The 18,019-nt window shown below is 39.7% G+C and overlaps 1 protein-coding gene across 1 annotated transcript in view; it reads right to left on the bottom strand.

The window, feature by feature from the left end:
• LEMD3 (LEM domain containing 3) overlaps window positions 1-17,694 on the bottom strand; it is a 41,494-nt gene extending 23,800 nt beyond the window's left edge. Inside the window, exons 1-2 of the mRNA XM_040062399.2 lie at window positions 16,153-17,694; window positions 286-323 (exon numbers count right to left, since the gene is read on the bottom strand). Coding sequence (XP_039918333.1) covers window positions 286-323; window positions 16,153-17,668 — 1,554 coding nt within the window. The 5' untranslated portion in view covers window positions 17,669-17,694. The remainder of the gene's footprint in view (window positions 1-285; window positions 324-16,152) is intronic.
• Between the last annotated feature and the right edge of the window lie 325 nt (window positions 17,695-18,019).

Raw genomic sequence — 18,019 nt, 5'->3', positions numbered from 1 at the left:
GAAAAACTGTTAAATTTAGTCTCAAAACTGACAACACTCTTTTCTTTTTACAACACAAATTATGTACTATCTTCATTGTATATGAAGCAACCAGCGTGCCACAGCCAAATTTTGTAACCCTATTTATATTACCCAAGAAGAAAAAAAAAATTAAAACATCAGTTACAAGAAGTGCATTTATTTCCCGCAAGTTATACTAAAATTGCATCCTTCTGAACAGAGCTATATTGTTTTGACACAATCATGTGACAGATTAAAATCTCAATATTAAGTGGTTTTACTTACTTGTATTTTTTGGAGTTCTTCACTAAAGGGATCCTTGACTGTCAAAAAAAAAAGAAAAAAAAAAAAGAAAAAAAAATCACTCTAGGATCTGAAAATACTAAACAGGTATACCAACATCGTAGCTTTATGACAACACTATAATAGTTAAGATAAAAACAAAGTCCATAATAAGACAAATAACAAAGAGACATTAACCTTCACCCTAACCACATTTGACAAGCAGTATAGTAGCATTTAGGTTAAACCAGAATCTTCTATGCAAACACATTTCACAGCTATTTCCTTATAAACAAAACTGTGTTTGCCCTTTGCCAAACTCTTGGTTAAATAACCCAATTGCTTTGAAATAATTTGAATGTTTTACATTTTAGTGGACATTTCAAAAAAGGAAAACCCCCTTTTTACCAACCACTAATACATACAACAAAGCTCTACAACTCAGCTTTTTTTTTTTTAACAAGAGTGAGACAACACACTGAGAGTTCATGCACTCCCATGCATATAGATATCCACAAAACATCAAGAGTTGCCCACCCAAGAGTAGATTGACTGACAATGTCTTGATTTCTGAGCCACAACCCTGTTTAATCTGATCAGTTAATTTAGTTATAAATGGGAAAGGTAAGAAAAATATAAAGGTTGACAGATCAAATTCACAGCAAGATTTCTCATTTAGGAGAAACCGAGGATACAAAAGAAACCATGCACCAACTTCTGAAACAGGGCTCCCAACCTTAGTCAAGTGTAAGTGAATATGGATAAGAAGTGGAAAAAACATTTTCTAAGAAAAAAACTAATTATTTGTAAAAGAATGTGATTTTTATTAACTGCATGACCTTCAGTATCACTCTTGTCAGCAAATAAATGTTGATCTGCTTCACCTTAGTATTGAAAAGAAGTTTGAAGTAGAAATGATTACTCTTTCTTTGCTCCTACACGTAGCAATGGTAAGATTCACATTCCTATGGTTACAACTGACAAATGATGTGTAAAACAGCGTGACAATGAAAATACTTTCTAAATTAAGAAGGCTTGACTCTCTGTAACTTTGCAAACAAGTATGTCCATGTGCCTGAACTCAGAAAAGAATTAAGCATGTTACCTATCTAATAAGCCCTTCAGCTTCTTCCGATACAGCAAATGGAAAAAAAAACCAAAAAACCCAAAACCACCCATCCAAACACAGGGCCTGGTTTTCACAGATGTATTCAGCTATATGATTAATTAAAGCTGATAGAAGCAGATGTTGAAGACTCTTGCAAACCAAGCCCTACCTAGAGCACTTCATGATTTCATTCTCTAGGTCCAAACTCACAGCCATTGCTTCCAGAATTATCAAGCTACCAACTTTAAAGTTTTATGTATTTCATTCATTAACTCAATCAAACACACCCAGCACACTAAACGTTCAATCTAAACAGCCTAAAATGGGATTAAACACCTAATTTGATAGTTAGTTATCCAGACAAGGATAATTACAGACTCCAGGGTCAATCTTATTGAGCATACATGAAATCTTGATCGAGTAGGGTTTTGGATTGGAAGGCAGGTACAAACACAAGACACAAGACAAGAGTGGGTAGATTTCAGTATACCTGACTAACATATTTTAGCACATGGAAGTCATGAAACACATACATATGCAACATCTCCACACCTGCCTGCAAAGATGCACACTGAAAACTGTCACCTGAAATTCTAGATATGCTAGGGAAGTCCAGCAATTAAGTGGAGGCTATGGTGGCAGTTAAGACTTTTCCCACCATCACAATCCCAGTGTAAAACACATTTGGGCAAATTCATACTTAAATAAATTAACACCTTGAATTTATTAAGCAAGCCAGATGAGATGTCAATGTTTGCCTCTCCTTCACAAATACATAGTGATTAAAATGACCAAGAATACCAACCACCTCTTCAAAATTACCTATCACACAAATTAAACAATCTTTAAAACTCCTTATTTTAACTCACACAATAGGATTTATATGAAATCCCTCTGAAGTTAGTGATTGTTATAGTTAACCAAAAACTGTAGTACATTTTATATAGGATGTTATTTTGTTCAGCTTGACTGGTGGCTTAAGAGGCAAGTATGCAACTGCAGCAATTTATCAGCTGCCTATGCAATTACAATTGTTAATCAATCTGCATTTATTTACCACATAACCTCAATTCATTTGAGTTAATAAGGCCACTCCTTAATTTCTTCAGTAATTCCTCTTTCACATACACCCTTCTTTCTTTTGTCCAGAACCTAAGCTCTTACCAAATCCTCCCACATACTCCAGTCACAGATGTAAAGTTTTCACCTACTCCAACATGCCTAAGGTATTTCAATATATTACATCAGCGTTCTTGGTTCAAAAACTTTCCTGACAGTTCTTAGAATAAGTAACTATATTTGTAAAAGTGATAAATTCTTATTCTACCAAACTAAACATTAAATTAAGAATTATTATTATTATAAGGTTTTAATATGAGCATATACTTCCACAGCTCCTCCTCAAAAAGGGTGTGAGATCTCTATCAGGAAACGATTGCCAGCCTTGAAAATAGTCTATCAAGCTCACATTCTAATGGAGTTCCAAGAACAAAGTATCATCTATTTATGCTACAAAGTTAAAACATGTATCTATGTAGCAAAAGGGAGAGACAGTAATAACTCTTCAGCCCTTCCATAATAGTCATGCCTTCACTTCATTCCTCACTCTTCCACATTTCAGAGTCCTCTTCCTCCTTGCTATAAAAGCCACCTCTGAACCTTTCTGCAGCTCTATGTTCCTCCTAACATTTTAAGGTGACATCTTTTAACAGAAGCATTGTAATGTCATAATCTATTTCTGAATGTACAGATAATTTGATTTTACAGATGAAAAAGCAAAATTCCAATGCAACTTTAAGGAGCTGTAAAGCCACAGCTGCAGAAACAAGAATGATCCCAATTAATCTGCAAGCACCTCGTTTCTCAGTGCTATGACACAAAGCATCAAATACCATGCACCCAAAGGATTCAGAGACTTTCCACTACAACAAATACCTCCAAGTTAGCAACTTCTGCAGAAGCAAGAATGTTCCTCCCTGCAAGTACTTTTCTCCTCCTCACCCACTATGCCAGAAGCAGACTAACCCCAAACTTGTCTTATAAAGATGTTTTCTGTAAGCAGACAACCTAATGCTTTCCATCAGATTTTCTTTCCTCTTAAAATGAATAAATTAGTTGGATAATGTACTGCTACCAGAGTAAGAAACAGTGTTAGAAGCTCTTCTATCAGAAATGGGCCTTTAGCCCAGCCTTTTTCTACATTATCTCGAAAACAAGTTTTCAATAATTTTACAACCCAAGTATTTTCTGTGACAGCTAACAGATCTGTAACTAAGTCTAGAATCAAGGTCTGACTTCCCCCAGCGATATACTGTGCATATGTCAAGAAAAATGCCAAAACTTTGTCTCTCACAACTCCTAAACCTTAAAATGCCAGAAAAATACCAAACAAACAAGTTATTACATGAAATGTTATTCCAGATCTCCATATTTCAAACTTCTTAAATAAATAATCTTGCCTTTATTTTCCTGTCTGCAATTATTCAATGCTCAAAACAGACAAGAGGTTTTGCATGACCTTCCAGCTCCATATTTTCTCCAATTCAGGTAGAAACCACTTCAAACCAATATGCTAAATCTCTCTGCTTTGATATTAAGACACCAAATCGTTCAGCAATTCCTTCACTACAGATCATCTTTGTGTGCTTTGGAAATGGTTTTTGTATCTCTAAATTCCCTCATAGTTGGAATAATCCTTGGCCCTGACAATTTTCAAGAGGAGCATAACATGCCACAAGGATTATCTACAAATGGCTGAACCTTTCCCTAACATCTAGTCACTTTTTCAACTGGCTCTGTTTAAAGTGCTTTTATTGATAATTTTTTCAGCCAGTACAGTTTTAATTAATTCTGTTTATAAGTGATATAATGACTGATGACATAACCAAAAATTTCATGTTGTTCACTTTTTTGGACAAAGCCCAAATTCCAAAAGAATTAAAACAAACATATTTGTGATATACACTTCAGACACATTTTCTATCAATGCTGAAAATAAGAGTCTTCATTTTTTAGGTAAAAGGGCATGACCTACCAGAACTCCTCTTTGGAGTTTTTCACTACATAAACAAAAAATAAAAAGCCCAACAAATTACAACAAAATAACTCTCTCCTTTGTTTAGCTGTATCACCCTTTCTAGAAAGGTTCAAATCTACTCCTGCCTACTGAAATGCTGGTTAGAAAAGACCTGAATGTTGAAAGGTGCTCCTGCAAGTCAGGCCAATTTCATCCATATTTAAGAAGAGACAAGTGTTTCTTCAGATAATTCAGTTTTACTAGAATACTAACATTAGTTTCGTTCTAGCACTTGTATTAGTAATCAAAATTATAAAAGCTGTCAGTTCTTAAGAATATTTAAGGAAGTATTTTTTAGTTACAGTACTTGCACACATGCTCTTTTGCATTATATTACAAAACATAGAAGAAACAGCTGTCTCTGTTCTGTTAGGGAAAATGGCTCAAAAGTGCACTTGCCATGCATTGTAAAAATTAGATTAAAATCATATTCCTTGCACACACATACATACATTATTCACTACAGGCTAGTGTGTATACATAGGCAATAAAAAACACCTACCACACTAAGACTGCTTTTAAGAGCAGTTGCAAAAAATTACCAGGAGAAATGTTAGACTTCAGATACATACCAGCATTTTACAAAGGGTAGAGAGAATCAGAATAGGCTTCTGAAATAGCTCTTCTGCCTTCTTCTGCACCTCTCCCAAATATTTTATCTCCTTACACTTTATAAGGTCAAAAAATACCCACCACTTCAACAAATGAACCAATTTAGAAAAAGGGGAAACTCCATCTTGAGAGCATGGCAACAAAACATGTCTTATGTTAAACTAGGAAGTGTTCTGCTTTCCTCAGACTCCAAAGTTCAAAGTGGAAAGCAAACTAATAAAGCAAGTGTTACTGAAACACAGGTTTAAGAATCAATGAGAAGCTGCAATTAAATACTGAATCTACTATCACTCTGTCAAGGAGCCCAGTCTTGATAAAAATATCCTGTCACTTCGTACAAGCAGTAAGGATTTCTGTCTTGAAGAGTTTGGAACATAAAAACACCCAGTTATAACCTCTTCTTCCAATCAGACTTCAGTTACAAAGTACTAGTAATATTATGTACAGTTTACAGCATCCAAAGGTAACATTCGAAGGGAGAACACAGACAATAAAACTCTTAAAAGGCTATTCATCATGAGTATAAAGTCAAGATACAGATCACATAAGAATTTTTCATTTCTAAAACTGGGGTTCTGCTGTGCCTTCTGTTCTTTCAATTATTCAGCTGCACTAACAGCAGCAGACCAGCTGAACAATATTATTTACAAAGCCTGAACACAACAGAACTCTGAAAACAGGTGCTCTATGCAGGACATACAGAGGTAGTTGCTAGCAGGTCTCTTTGCATGACAAAGATGAGCTTTCACTGAGGAAGCAGCAGTCAGTTTACCACAAGTAGCCATATTATATAGCTAAAGAAGAAGGAAAACTGTTCACCACATATTGTGGAAGTTTTAAGAGCTCAAAAGCAGGATGAGCTCAGCAGTAATACACAACATAACACACTTGACTGGACATGCATAACAGCAGGCAATATTGAGTTACTTCCATTTTTATTCCACTGGACTAAGATTCTGAAGAGCTGGCTAATGTTCCCGGCTGTCTACCATAGCAACTGCATCTGTTTGATGATTTGTTTGATTAATCTGCCTGGTTCAAATAAAAATTACCCTAAGGGAACAACTGGACTAATACACCGTTATTCTTTACTCAGATGAAGAGTCTGTTTGAACTAAGACGAACTTGAACTAATGTTATCATAATTGTTTATTAATTAAATGGGTTGTGCCTATTAGATAAAAGGTTACATTATTAGCTTGTGGATCAAGGTAATGAATCTTCTAGCAGTACTGTGTGCACTTCTGACACTGGTGGATCTAGAGAGGAGGAAAAAAAACCAAGATGAACCAAAACCTTTCTCAGCAAGAAACTCACCTGCCATGCAGAAACAGGAAAAAAATAAGACAGAAAGGAAGTTCAAGTGAGTCTTACCAAGATCTCAAACAGTAGGGGCAATAAAACCATACCACACCTTTGGCACACGAGAACTCTGTAGTATGTAGGTCACTACACAGTAGCTCAAAGCTCAGGGCTTGAAGTATGAAAAAAAAGTTTACAGAAGCAGATCCTAACTCTCTTTCCTCAAACCATGTAGCTCATGCTTAAGGGAGCTGGCCATATAGTTAGTCTGATTCCATGGCTTGTGTAAGCAGCTCGGTACATTCCCATTTTCTGAATGGCAAAAGATATCACATGCTAACTCATTCCCTTACAGAAGGAATAGGCAGACCCTATTTGGCCTGAGGACCCCAATTTCCAGACAGCTCCTTCCCAAGGCTGCTGCTTTTGTCATTTCCCTCTAGTCTGCTCTCCCTCAAAAGGAATTACTTTAATACCACGCATCCTACACAGCAGAATAAAACAAGTCTGGTTTTAACATCTCATGGTTTTCCTACCCCCTCTACTTCATGTTCATCTGAATTCAGTCTGCACATTTCTGTTGTTAGTTCAATAGGCAACACCTTTAGCTGAGGGTCAAAGGAAAAAAAAGTGTTTAAAGTTATAAATAAAAAACCATTGCACTGTACAATTCTGAAATATGCCGACACATCCATGCTCAACTTAAGCAACTGAAACAAAACGGTCTACAGTGTTTCTGCAGGGAGTACCACCTCTGATGGAAGTAAAGCTTAAGAGGCATTGATCATACACCTAGCATCACCAAACTGAACTGTGCATACCTACCTGCCCATTCTGAATGAATGAGCTCTCAGGAATACTCAAAAGATTGCTATTTCTACTCCTAGTTCAAAGGTCACTGTACTAACAGTACAGCACTATAGTTCTCTTAGATGTTCTTCACACTCCCTTTTCAGTTTATTTCTGAGTTTATATCAAAATGAACATGCATTTATTATTATATGCAAAAAGACAAAGCACCCAAACATGAACATATCCCTCAAACAAAGCTCAGATTCTCTATTTCCCATAGTGCCTTACAAACACTTTTATCCACACCTGCTTCTACATAAGCAGATGTAAAACCATAAGTATTTCTCATGCTTACAGATAAGAGAAACAAAACCCCCAAATAAATTATGAGACTGGTTCCTCCTCCAGAAAAAAATCTATACCTCTGCTCTGATTTTCTCAGCTAGGCAAAGTCTCCCTAGGACAATAGAACTCCTTTCACACATACACCCCCCCAAAAACCCCAAACCAACCAAATTAATCAAAAAAAAAAACCAAAAACCCCCAAAACGTTCCAGCTTTTTCCTTGAAATACAATACACCTTTCTCCTCCCCACACTGTTGGGTCACACATGGGGTGCACACCAATACAGAAACAGACTAGACTGAACCTAATATGATACTCTCTTTCACAAGATACCACCATGGAATTTCATAAATCATTTTCTCTTATTACAAAGTAACAGTAAACTAGTTCCAGAAATTTGCACAGAGAAACAGTACAAGCAGCAATGCCAGACTGGTCTTTCCCCATAATTAGGTCTGAACTGTGGATTTCCACAGCCTGTAAAAATGCCTATCAGGCATTTTTCACACGTGCACCACCTAGTCTGTCACTCAACAAAATCCTCTTTGGTTGTCTAAGGCATGATACCTGAAAAAGAACAAACAGCACTCTAAACTTTAGATATAGCCAGAGATGAATAGAAATTCCTAAACAGATAATGTTATACCATTTCCCAGAAAATATACTGGGAATTAAAGAACAACAAACACCAACTTGCCTCACAACAAACCCAAGCATTGTTTTAGGCAACAGTAACAAGACAAACAAACCCCAAACCAGAACAAAAAGTAATCATGTATCTACCTTCTGAGATATGAAATATATCCCTCACAGTAAATCTTCCATGGCTCAGTATCTACTGACAGGTTTCAGATTAGTTCTATAGCTAGACTTCTGTTCTCTATGACCAACAACATCTAGATATTCAATTAAAAATGTGTTTGATGGAATTTTGACATATGGGGATACATGGGATATGAGGGGCTTCTGCTGTGCAGATTGATGATGCTGAACAAACACTGGGATAAGTACTACTAAGTGAAGTGTTGTGGAATTTTATTGCTCAATTACATAGTATGATGATGAGTATTGAGGGTACAGACGGTTAAGGTAAGTGGCTTTGATACACAGCCTATTGAAAATACCCTAAAGCTAATCAGAACAGTTATGAAATTAAAGAACACCCTGAGGTTTCTCCAATTCAGAGATTTGACTGACCAAAGAAACATTTTTCTGTGGACAAAAGTAAAATTAAGATCTAGATGTGGCCTTAAAATCTAGTGCTAGGAAAAACACAACATTTATCCACCTCGTACCCAGCAGTCCTCTTGTGGTAAAGTTTTGCTCAGCTGACACCCAAAAAGGACAAGCTGATGCTACATTTGCCCAAGACACTGTAAGACAAATTATAAACATTTCTTGTACTTTTTCAAAAAATAGAAGATTTGGGGGATGTGGCCATGTATTAAAACTTAAGTGAATAAAGGCATTATGAAGGTAGTCTTAGCATGTATATAAAACAATTATTTTGTAACAAGCCATCTTTAAATTATTACTTAAGTAAATGACCTTCTCTGAAACAAAAAGTAGCTGAGGAGTTGTTCTACAATCCCTTATTTATGAACAGATCCATTTCTCACTTACCTAGCAGAGGATCACTAGAATTCAATGGATCTTAGAGAATACTTAGTCACTTTTAGTGCCTCTTAATTCAATGTTAGACATCTCTCTTTAAGCCCCTACTCTTCTCCCCACATTAAACAGCCTTCTGTATCAATTCAGTCTGTCACTCAGAATTCATTAGAGCAGCTAAAGGAATTGAAGACTCTAAATACACAGCGTTACTCAAGATACCTTGATGTTACAATATGACACTCAGTAAACAGAAAATCTGATCATTTCCTCTGCAAATTCACCTCTGCAAAATGCCAGCTGTAACAGCGCATCTCCTCCAGCAAGCTATGCCCAACAGGCACCACATTTGTCTGTTTCACAGTCAACATACACCTACCCTCACACTCCACAAGCAGAACAGAAAAATAGCACTTAATAACATTTTGAGAAATACAGCACAGTAGGACTCAACAGCAGACATTATAAACTCTAGCAAGCCTTCTAACACAGAGGGAACCTGCATGAGTCAGCTTTAAGATGTGCAGCTGTTCTGGAATCTGTCCCTGCACATATCACTATGCTTCCTTCCATCAGTACCACTGCCCTTCTTGGTAAGTTTTTCTGTATCAGAAAGACTCAGCGGGCAGAAGCTACCAAGGTTACTTGGATCAAGACCTGAGCCACACCGTGTCCTTTTTTATTATAATCACAGCAAAGGCACTGCCACCTTCTTCCAAAAATCCGTATCTACCTGGAGAAACAGACGGAAACAAGAACAGACGAGACAAAGACAGTACTAATTAAATTCTCAGCAAACATGGGCTTCTCCCCCCCAAAAAATCTTTTCTTTTCAATATACCTTGATTTCACGGTCTACTGACCAGTAAACTTATTACCCTCAATCTAATACAAATCACAACAGAAAACTAATTTTAGCACAATAAATATTAAGGCAAAAGGAATATAAGCCTCATGATTACAACACTCCATGGATTCTCCACATCACTGGAGTACCACTTTCAACAAAAAAACACTATACTTGCTTAATTTATTTGTCTAAGCTTTCTAGTGAAGCAACTTTCTCGAGCAGAAGTTCTGCCCTGTCCAAATGTTCATACTATTAATTACTGAAGCATGAGTCTAGAATCAGATTCTAGATCAGTTCGGTACAACTCTGCAACTCCTGCCAGCTTAGCTGGGTAAGCAGTCAAGCTAAAGTTTGCAACCTTCTACTCTCAGATGAAATACAGATCTCAAAAGGATTTAAATATACATGATTTTTAGAAAAACAATTGTTTCCTAGAGATAGAAGGACTGCAGGCCTGATTCTCCTCTTGTAACTGGGATAATTATAGATTATTAAATAGTGCCAAGTAGAGCTCCTACAATAAAAAAATTAAGTCATTGTGTATCATGGGCTTTTCTTCAAAGTACTTCCACCGCATCCATTATCACCCTACACATCTGTCCTAAGCAGAAAGATCTGCACTGCACTTCAATAGTACTAGAGGACAGAGGTTCTTAAATAAAACAAGTCTGCTTTTTGCTTTCCCATATCTTTCTAGTCTCTAATGCTTTTTAAAATGGGAAAGTTGCAACAAGATCTGTTTTCAGATTCTGAATCACCTTTAATTTTCTCACATCAGAAATGAAATTTGTTTTTGAGAAAATAATGCACTACAGAATGCAGTGCAAACTTTTAATTACTTTTTGATATCTAACGAAAACAGACTGACTGCTGCCAGAGCTCTTCTGCATCCCTGCTCCACAGGCAAGTGATTCTAGATCAAATTTTCCATTATTTACTTCAAAAAAGAGCATAGCCTCTAACAGTAACTTTGAAAAAATGTCATAATAAGAATCTACAGTAATGGCATAAGGAATGTTTTGTGCACATCTGCACATTTAAGGTATGAATGTAAAGCAGTTTTAAGTATTCTGAACAAAGTATCAACTACCACTATCTCTCTAAATTTCTATCATTTGTGTTTCAAATACTGCTGAGCAATATTCATGCTTATACTCTATACTCCAGATCTATTACAAATGTAAATAGACTATTTATTAACCTTTAGGAAGGACTTGGAAGCTGTCAGCTAAGCTATTTTGTATTACAGAGCAATTACTTAGACTTTCCTAGATGAAAGTCACTACATAATAATTATTCAGATTTCCCTAGATAAAGGGCCAAATTATTCCTCATTTTAAAGAATAATTTCTGACATACCATAAGGAAGATGAGAGTTTAAAATTGTCAAGTATCCTAAGGAAACCTAACTATTCTGCCTGGCTTTACCTTATGAAGGTAGTCTAGGGATTCTTTTTGTTTGATCTACTGATCCAAAACCCATCAAACCATAGAATTAAGATTGCTACAAAAGAGATCAGTCTTTAAGAAAATCTCCAGGTTTTTGTTTTGTTTGTTTTTTCTTTTTAATATATCACCTAGTTGAGAAATACTTGCTAACTAGGATTTAAAGCAATATACAGAAAGTGAAACAGCAATATGCTAATATTTCAATAGAAGTTGCTACATTGCCAAATACAAGTCAGGCTATCCCCTGCAAAGCACAAGGAATGTTAATAGCCACACAACTCTGGAACTCTGCAATTCTTTTTTCTCCCTCCCTTTATTATGTCCTCTCCTATAAATACTTCTTATCCACAACTAATTTTCTTCCATTAAAGCCAACACTGTCAAGAATATAGACTCTTCTGAGAAGGTGATCTAAGAAGGCAAGTAAATTTGTAAGTTATTAGTGAAATACCACAGCACTTCTACAGTAATTTGCAGGCCTGGGAGCGTAACAGTCATCATCTTGTCTTTTATACAGCAAGTCTAACTTCTTTGCAATTAAATTCCCTGCATAAAATTCCATAGAAGTTTTAACACCTGAGAGATTAAAACGTCAAGAACAAAGGAACATCAATCGAACTGAATGAAACTCTTAAAATTGTGATTTGCATAAGCACACACTTGTAATATACACAACTGCTAAGTCTCCCAAATTAACATTTCAAAAACACAAGTTGTAGCAATATAGTAACGAATATCCTCCTAGCAGTTGTTTTGTAACAAGTATCATAGAAATACCAAAATTACTAGCAATAGCTGTCACTTTAAAAAGCCTCTTCTTACAGGAAACTAAGATATTAAACAAGACCTACCTGAAACTTCCAAGATAATTTTTTTGTTGTGGTGGTTTTGTTCTGGGTTGGTGGTTTTTGGGGTTTTGTTTGTTTGTTTTGTTGGGGGTTTTGGGGGTTTTTTTGTTTGTTTTGTTTGTTGGGGGGTTTTTGGTGTTTTTTTTTGTTTGTTTGCTTGTGGGGTTTTTTTGTCACATCAACTGCTCCCCAGAAAACATACTGGAGCAGAAATGGTCAAAGTAGCTTACATACAACCTATTTCAGATTAGACTTCAACAGCGTCTGTACTAGCGGCCACATCTTTCAGAAAGAAAGTGAACCAGATCTCAAAGCAGTATCAACTGATCTGATAAAATTACCAACTTTTCATGAAAAGTAACTTTAGAATTAACATCCAGGATCAGCCACTTGAGATGCTCAGAGTAACATCACAAACCCACAAAAGTTGGAAGAGATATACAACTCTTCAGGGTTTGAAGAGTCTAGGAAGTAGACTAAAGTCTACAATTTTCCTGAGAAAATATTAATGCTGGTTTAGCAAGAAGTTGATACAATACCACGGTATTTCAAATGCAGGTGCAAACAAAACATACTTTACTGCCAGAGCAAAATTAATGAGGATACCAGCACCAAGCCCAAAATGATCTTTTACAAACGCAACACTCTCAGAGGTAGCAAGCACAACATGCACTGATGCATTAGTTGGTCTTTTATGTGAGCTTCAAGAGCAGTTTATTTCAATGGGTTTAAGAAAAACCCCACTAACATATATTTTATCTACATTTTAGACAGCAAAATGCATAAAAACCTTACTTCAAGTGACCTTTATAGCTTAGATACAGAAGAATTAGCCCAATTCTGATTTGTCTTTGAACATTTCATGCTACATGTGGAAAAACTAAAGCAATTCATAACTATTTTAGAGCTCTGAATAGGAAATAATTCGAACACTATGCACAGTGTAAGTGAGAAGTCTCTTCTGAAATTCTCGGCTCATCCCTTCTCATTTATATTATTACACCCGGCCTAAATTCAACTCCAACACCTGGTTTTAAGCCTCCCTCTCATTAGGCACATCTCCTCCGTTCTTAGATTTCATCCTGACAAATATTTAGGTGTTGATATTGAGTGTATTTTGTGATAAATATTTTTCAATGTCACAAACATTTTGATTGCATTTAATCTTAGGCAATCAACTATTAAGAAAACCAACATTAAGCTCACTGTACATTTTAAATGCAAATTTAAAATAAGAAGCCACCAAATATACAAATAACTACCTTTATAGCTTTATCACAATAAGCACGATAATTAAAGAGATGCGTATACTGCAACTCTGCTGAACTCTAGAAGTTTTTATGATGCAGAGTTTATAATAACTGATTTTTTTCCACAACCAAATCACTCGCACCCAACATGAATCTTACCTACAACTACCTAAAAGACAGAAAAATCTCAATATTGAATCACCTAAATGAAAAGGTTGTTTTTGAGATATACTATTATTTTTAATTAAAAAGTATGAATCATTTCTGCTTCTATAAAAGAAACAGGCAATACACCCATATAAGCCTAAAAGTAAAAGAACTCACTTGGATGATGTTTAAGCTTAGGAAGCATATAATAGAAGACAGGATTCTCCTTCTTTTCAGTAAAAATCAGTCTTTATTAGCCTGTCTTGTCTGTTCTACATACCAACGTATTTTGGTTCCGTATGCTGATTTGAGAATTTAGTAAGCACGTGCTAAACATATGGGCAAGGTAACCCCCCGCTCATTCCCACATTACTTAAAAGAAGTGGCCTGCTCCTCTTCTAGCTCCTATCAAAGAAGCTAGCCACAAAACCTGCTGTTTGCTCCTGCCAAGGGACACTATTCCCCATTCCCATTTGCTATGTTGCAGCAAAGCCTGGGGCTGTGAGGAAGTAGCATGGATGAAATACGAGTGCCATTGCCAGAACAGTTCTTCAGGAAATCCACTTTCGAGAGTTCCACTGAGAAGACAGCAAGTAAGAACAAGCAAAGAACTGGTTTACTTGAACTACCAAGCAACACTGGGCTAACCAGAGCAGTGACTGGGCAGCCTAACCTAAACAAGGTGCTCTAACAAGAGGACAGTTTTTCCTAACAGTTCCAGCTAAGTTAACTTTTTAAGAGTAATATCCTCAATGACACAGTCATCCCACGTGCTCTATAGGGAAGTCCACACACTCAAAAACAAATTTTCTTTCAATACAAAAAAAAATACCCACTCTGAATTTTAAGAACTATTGCTATCCACTTTGCTGAAACACTCAGCTTTCATCAAACAGGACGATAAGCCAATTTTAACTCAACCACTGAAATTGGGAGTTTACCCCAGTAAGCTGAGAGATTTTTCTCCTGTTAAAATCATCATATTTCGAGACTAAAATCAGCACATAATACATGCTAGTAAAAGAATACAGCTTATCTGCAAGATAATGGAATCATGTCACCAGCAGTTATGGCCAGAAGCTAACTGGAGTATGAGCAGCCCCAACAGTCACACTACACTGGATCTAATTATAGCCCACCTGCATACGTTCACAGCCAGCCCAAAAACCAAGACTGAACAGTACTTAAAAGCCACGTGGACCATTGCAATGAAACCACTGCAAATGTCCAAGTCCTTGCTGCTACTGTCCTTCCTCAACACCAAATGTTTTACTCACCCCCTCCCCCCCAAAGATTGCAAAACAGAATTTAAAACTATTCTGCTACCCTAATGTAATGAATAACGTTCGAAAGGGACTAGAAAAAAAGCCAGCCCACGCTGCTGCCCTGTGACATCTAGCAGGCCCCAAGATAACAGTCAGATCATTCCTTACAAGGCACTGTATACATGTCCACAAATGAGCATATAAATCCTCTACTCTCTATACAAAAAAATGCATACACCCCACACACTATCCTCAATCATTTCAAGAAAAATGCAAGTTCCCAAGAACCTTCTAACGCTCTTACATCCCAAAAACAAATTTTTGCATAATTTCTCACCAGGAGCAATGAAAAATCAAGACAGCAGTGGCATGATTTTTCTTTCTGATGTTACAATCTCCACTATCCATTTCAGAACAGCCAGGAACTGAAATAGCCTGAATCACCACCCTTAGGTGGTATGTTTCCATTTTTGTATGTTTCATTAATAGAAAATGGTAGTTTTTAAATCCATTCAAGAAGTTACTTCCACATGTTAAGTTTCCAAACGATTCAGTATTAAAAAAAAAAAAAAAAAATTAATGCTCTAAAATTCAGACTAAAGCACAGCAGTATTTCATGTATAAACATTATTCTCAACTAAATTTAGAAGGAAGTATTTATTAGAAAACAATACACAATAGGTCAAGCATTCACTGCACAAAGTCTGTCATAGTGTGTAACATCATCTCAGCCTAGGATCCTTTTCAAGCCTCAGCACACATGAACGAAAACAACCTGCTTTATCACCACACAACTACAGTCAAATCTTAGCCCTGCAGGAATCCCAGGTATCTAATTGTGCACACTTACCACTGTAAGATTAACGTAAAGCCTTAAGTCATCAATTCTCTATTAACCACACTCCTGCTAAATTGAACAAAACCCATAGAACCGCTTCGGGAAGAAAACTTGCTAGAAAACAAGGTATCAACAGATTACAGCAGGGAATGCTGGGATTTAAGTTTATCCTCAAATGTCTTGCAAGCTTATTATACCAGCTTGCAAAGTACACACATAAGGAAAGACAATTTCTCTGTGCACCATCCTCTAAAGACAAATTACACTAACGTGGAACCCAGAACTGTTCAGTAAGGGATTTCTGGGAATGCAAAGGCATATTAACAGTTGTTACAGCAGTTGCAGAAACTGCTCTTACCCTTCACCTAATACTTACTGTTGGCTCCCACATCCTCAGCTACTCCAGAACCTCTCATTCTCAGGTATGTGAATCCCAGTATCAGAAAGAACAAGCATGCAGCAGTTAAGAGGAACATGGACAGGTAATGTGCACTGAAGCCTCCAGTGGTGGATACCTCCTCTCTTTTGAACTGTTGGAGAAGCTCCTCCTCGGGCTCAGAGAGATTCTTCTTGTAGGTGTTTTTCAGGTAGGTATGATTTGAACCCGTATGATTGGAGTGGTTGAGTCTAAGGGAGGAGGTGGTTCCACCCGGGGGAAGGCTATTAGTAGATGAATAGATCCTGGATTCAACATTACAGCTACCAGGAGCACCGCTGAGAACATGATTATTGGTCGCTTTCCTAATGGTGCCTGGAGGGTCACTGATTTTGCCGCTGTCCACGTCCGTGAGCGGGGCTGGCATCAACAATACCGATGGGGATTTCTTGGATAGGCCAATGCGGTATCTGGGGCTGGGAAGACTAGAGTCCAGATTTTCACATCCTCCTCCTCCTCTTCCCCCCACCGCCGCCGCCTCCTCCTCCTCCTGATTTCTGCCCCTGTCTAGACTGCCGGCAGCAGCCGCCCCCGCCGCCCTGTCATTCGTTACGAGCACACCAGCACCGCAGCCTCCGCCAGCCCTTTCTTGGCCCGTCTCCATCACGCCAGCGCCGGCTGCAGCGCATTTGCTTGTTATGAATGGAGCAGGCGACTTGCTGAGGCTCCGTCTGGGCCGGCGAACGGCAGACTCCTCCTTCGGTCCCTGCTGTTTGGCCCTCGCCCCCGCCGCCTCCTCCTCCTCCGAGTCCGAGTACTTGTCCCTGCTGCCTCCGTAGGAGGGGAGCCGGTTTCCGTTCACAGTCCGGTTCTTCCACCGCTGCTGCTCGCTCTCCTTCTCCTCCTCCTCCTCGTCGTCCTCCTCCTCGCCGTCCCCGAGCTCCTTCATGCCCTGAGTCGCCGCCGGTCTCCTGGCCGCCGCCCCCCACCAGGCGTTGGGCTTCCGCCGGGCCGCCTCCTCCAGGGGGGAGCTGCTGCTCGCGCCGCAGGCGCCGTGGGGGGCGCCGGGCCTGAGGCCGCGGAAGAGGGGCGCAGCGCGCTCCCTCCTGCCGCCGGCCTGGCTCCGGGGGCTGCTCTCCACGTCCGACTCGTCCGAGCTGAAGCCCAGCAGCACTTTGCCGCCCCCGGCGGGGGGTGCGGCGCGGCCCCGGCCGCCTCCGGCGGCGGCCCCGGGGAGGAAGGGGTGCTCGGCGCCGGCCAGCCGAGCTCCCGGGGCCGCCCGCCCGGGGCCGCCGCCTCCGCCCGGCGCCGCTCCGGCTCCCGTGTTATTGTTGTTGCTGTTCCGGGTCTTGTTGGCGCCGCCGCCGCGGGCCCCGGCCCGTTCATCATCGCGCAGCTTCTTCAGCTTCTTTAGGTAGACGGGCCGGGTGCTCTCGGTGACCGGCCCCGGGGAGAAGCCAAAGCGCCTCAGCTCCGAGAAGAGCTCCTCGTCCGTGAGCTGCGCGGCCGTCGCCATTTTCCACTCCCCCGCCGCCGCCGCCGCGGCGCTTCCGACCCACGCGCCGCGCCGCGCTCCCCGCCGGAACTGACGCGCCGCACTCGGCTGTGGCCGAGACCCGCCCGTCACCCCGCGGCGCCGCCCGCCGGGAACGCGGCCGGGCGGGAGAGCGGGGGGATGAGCGGGGCGGGGCCGCCCGGCGCCGGCGGCCCTTCCCGGCCGCCCCCGCTCGGTCCCGGCTGTCGCGCGTGGCTGGCGCCGCTCCCGCCGCCCCGGCGAGAGATGGGGCCGAGGATCGCCCCGTCCGCCCCCGGGCTCGCCGAGGGGGTCCCGGGCGGGAGCCGCGCCGCGGCGGACGGTGGGCGGCGG

This window comes from Hirundo rustica, chromosome 4 (assembly GCF_015227805.2).
Source record: "Hirundo rustica isolate bHirRus1 chromosome 4, bHirRus1.pri.v3, whole genome shotgun sequence".
NCBI lineage: Eukaryota > Metazoa > Chordata > Aves > Passeriformes > Hirundinidae > Hirundo > Hirundo rustica.
This window is presented reverse-complemented; position numbering and strand designations above follow the sequence as displayed.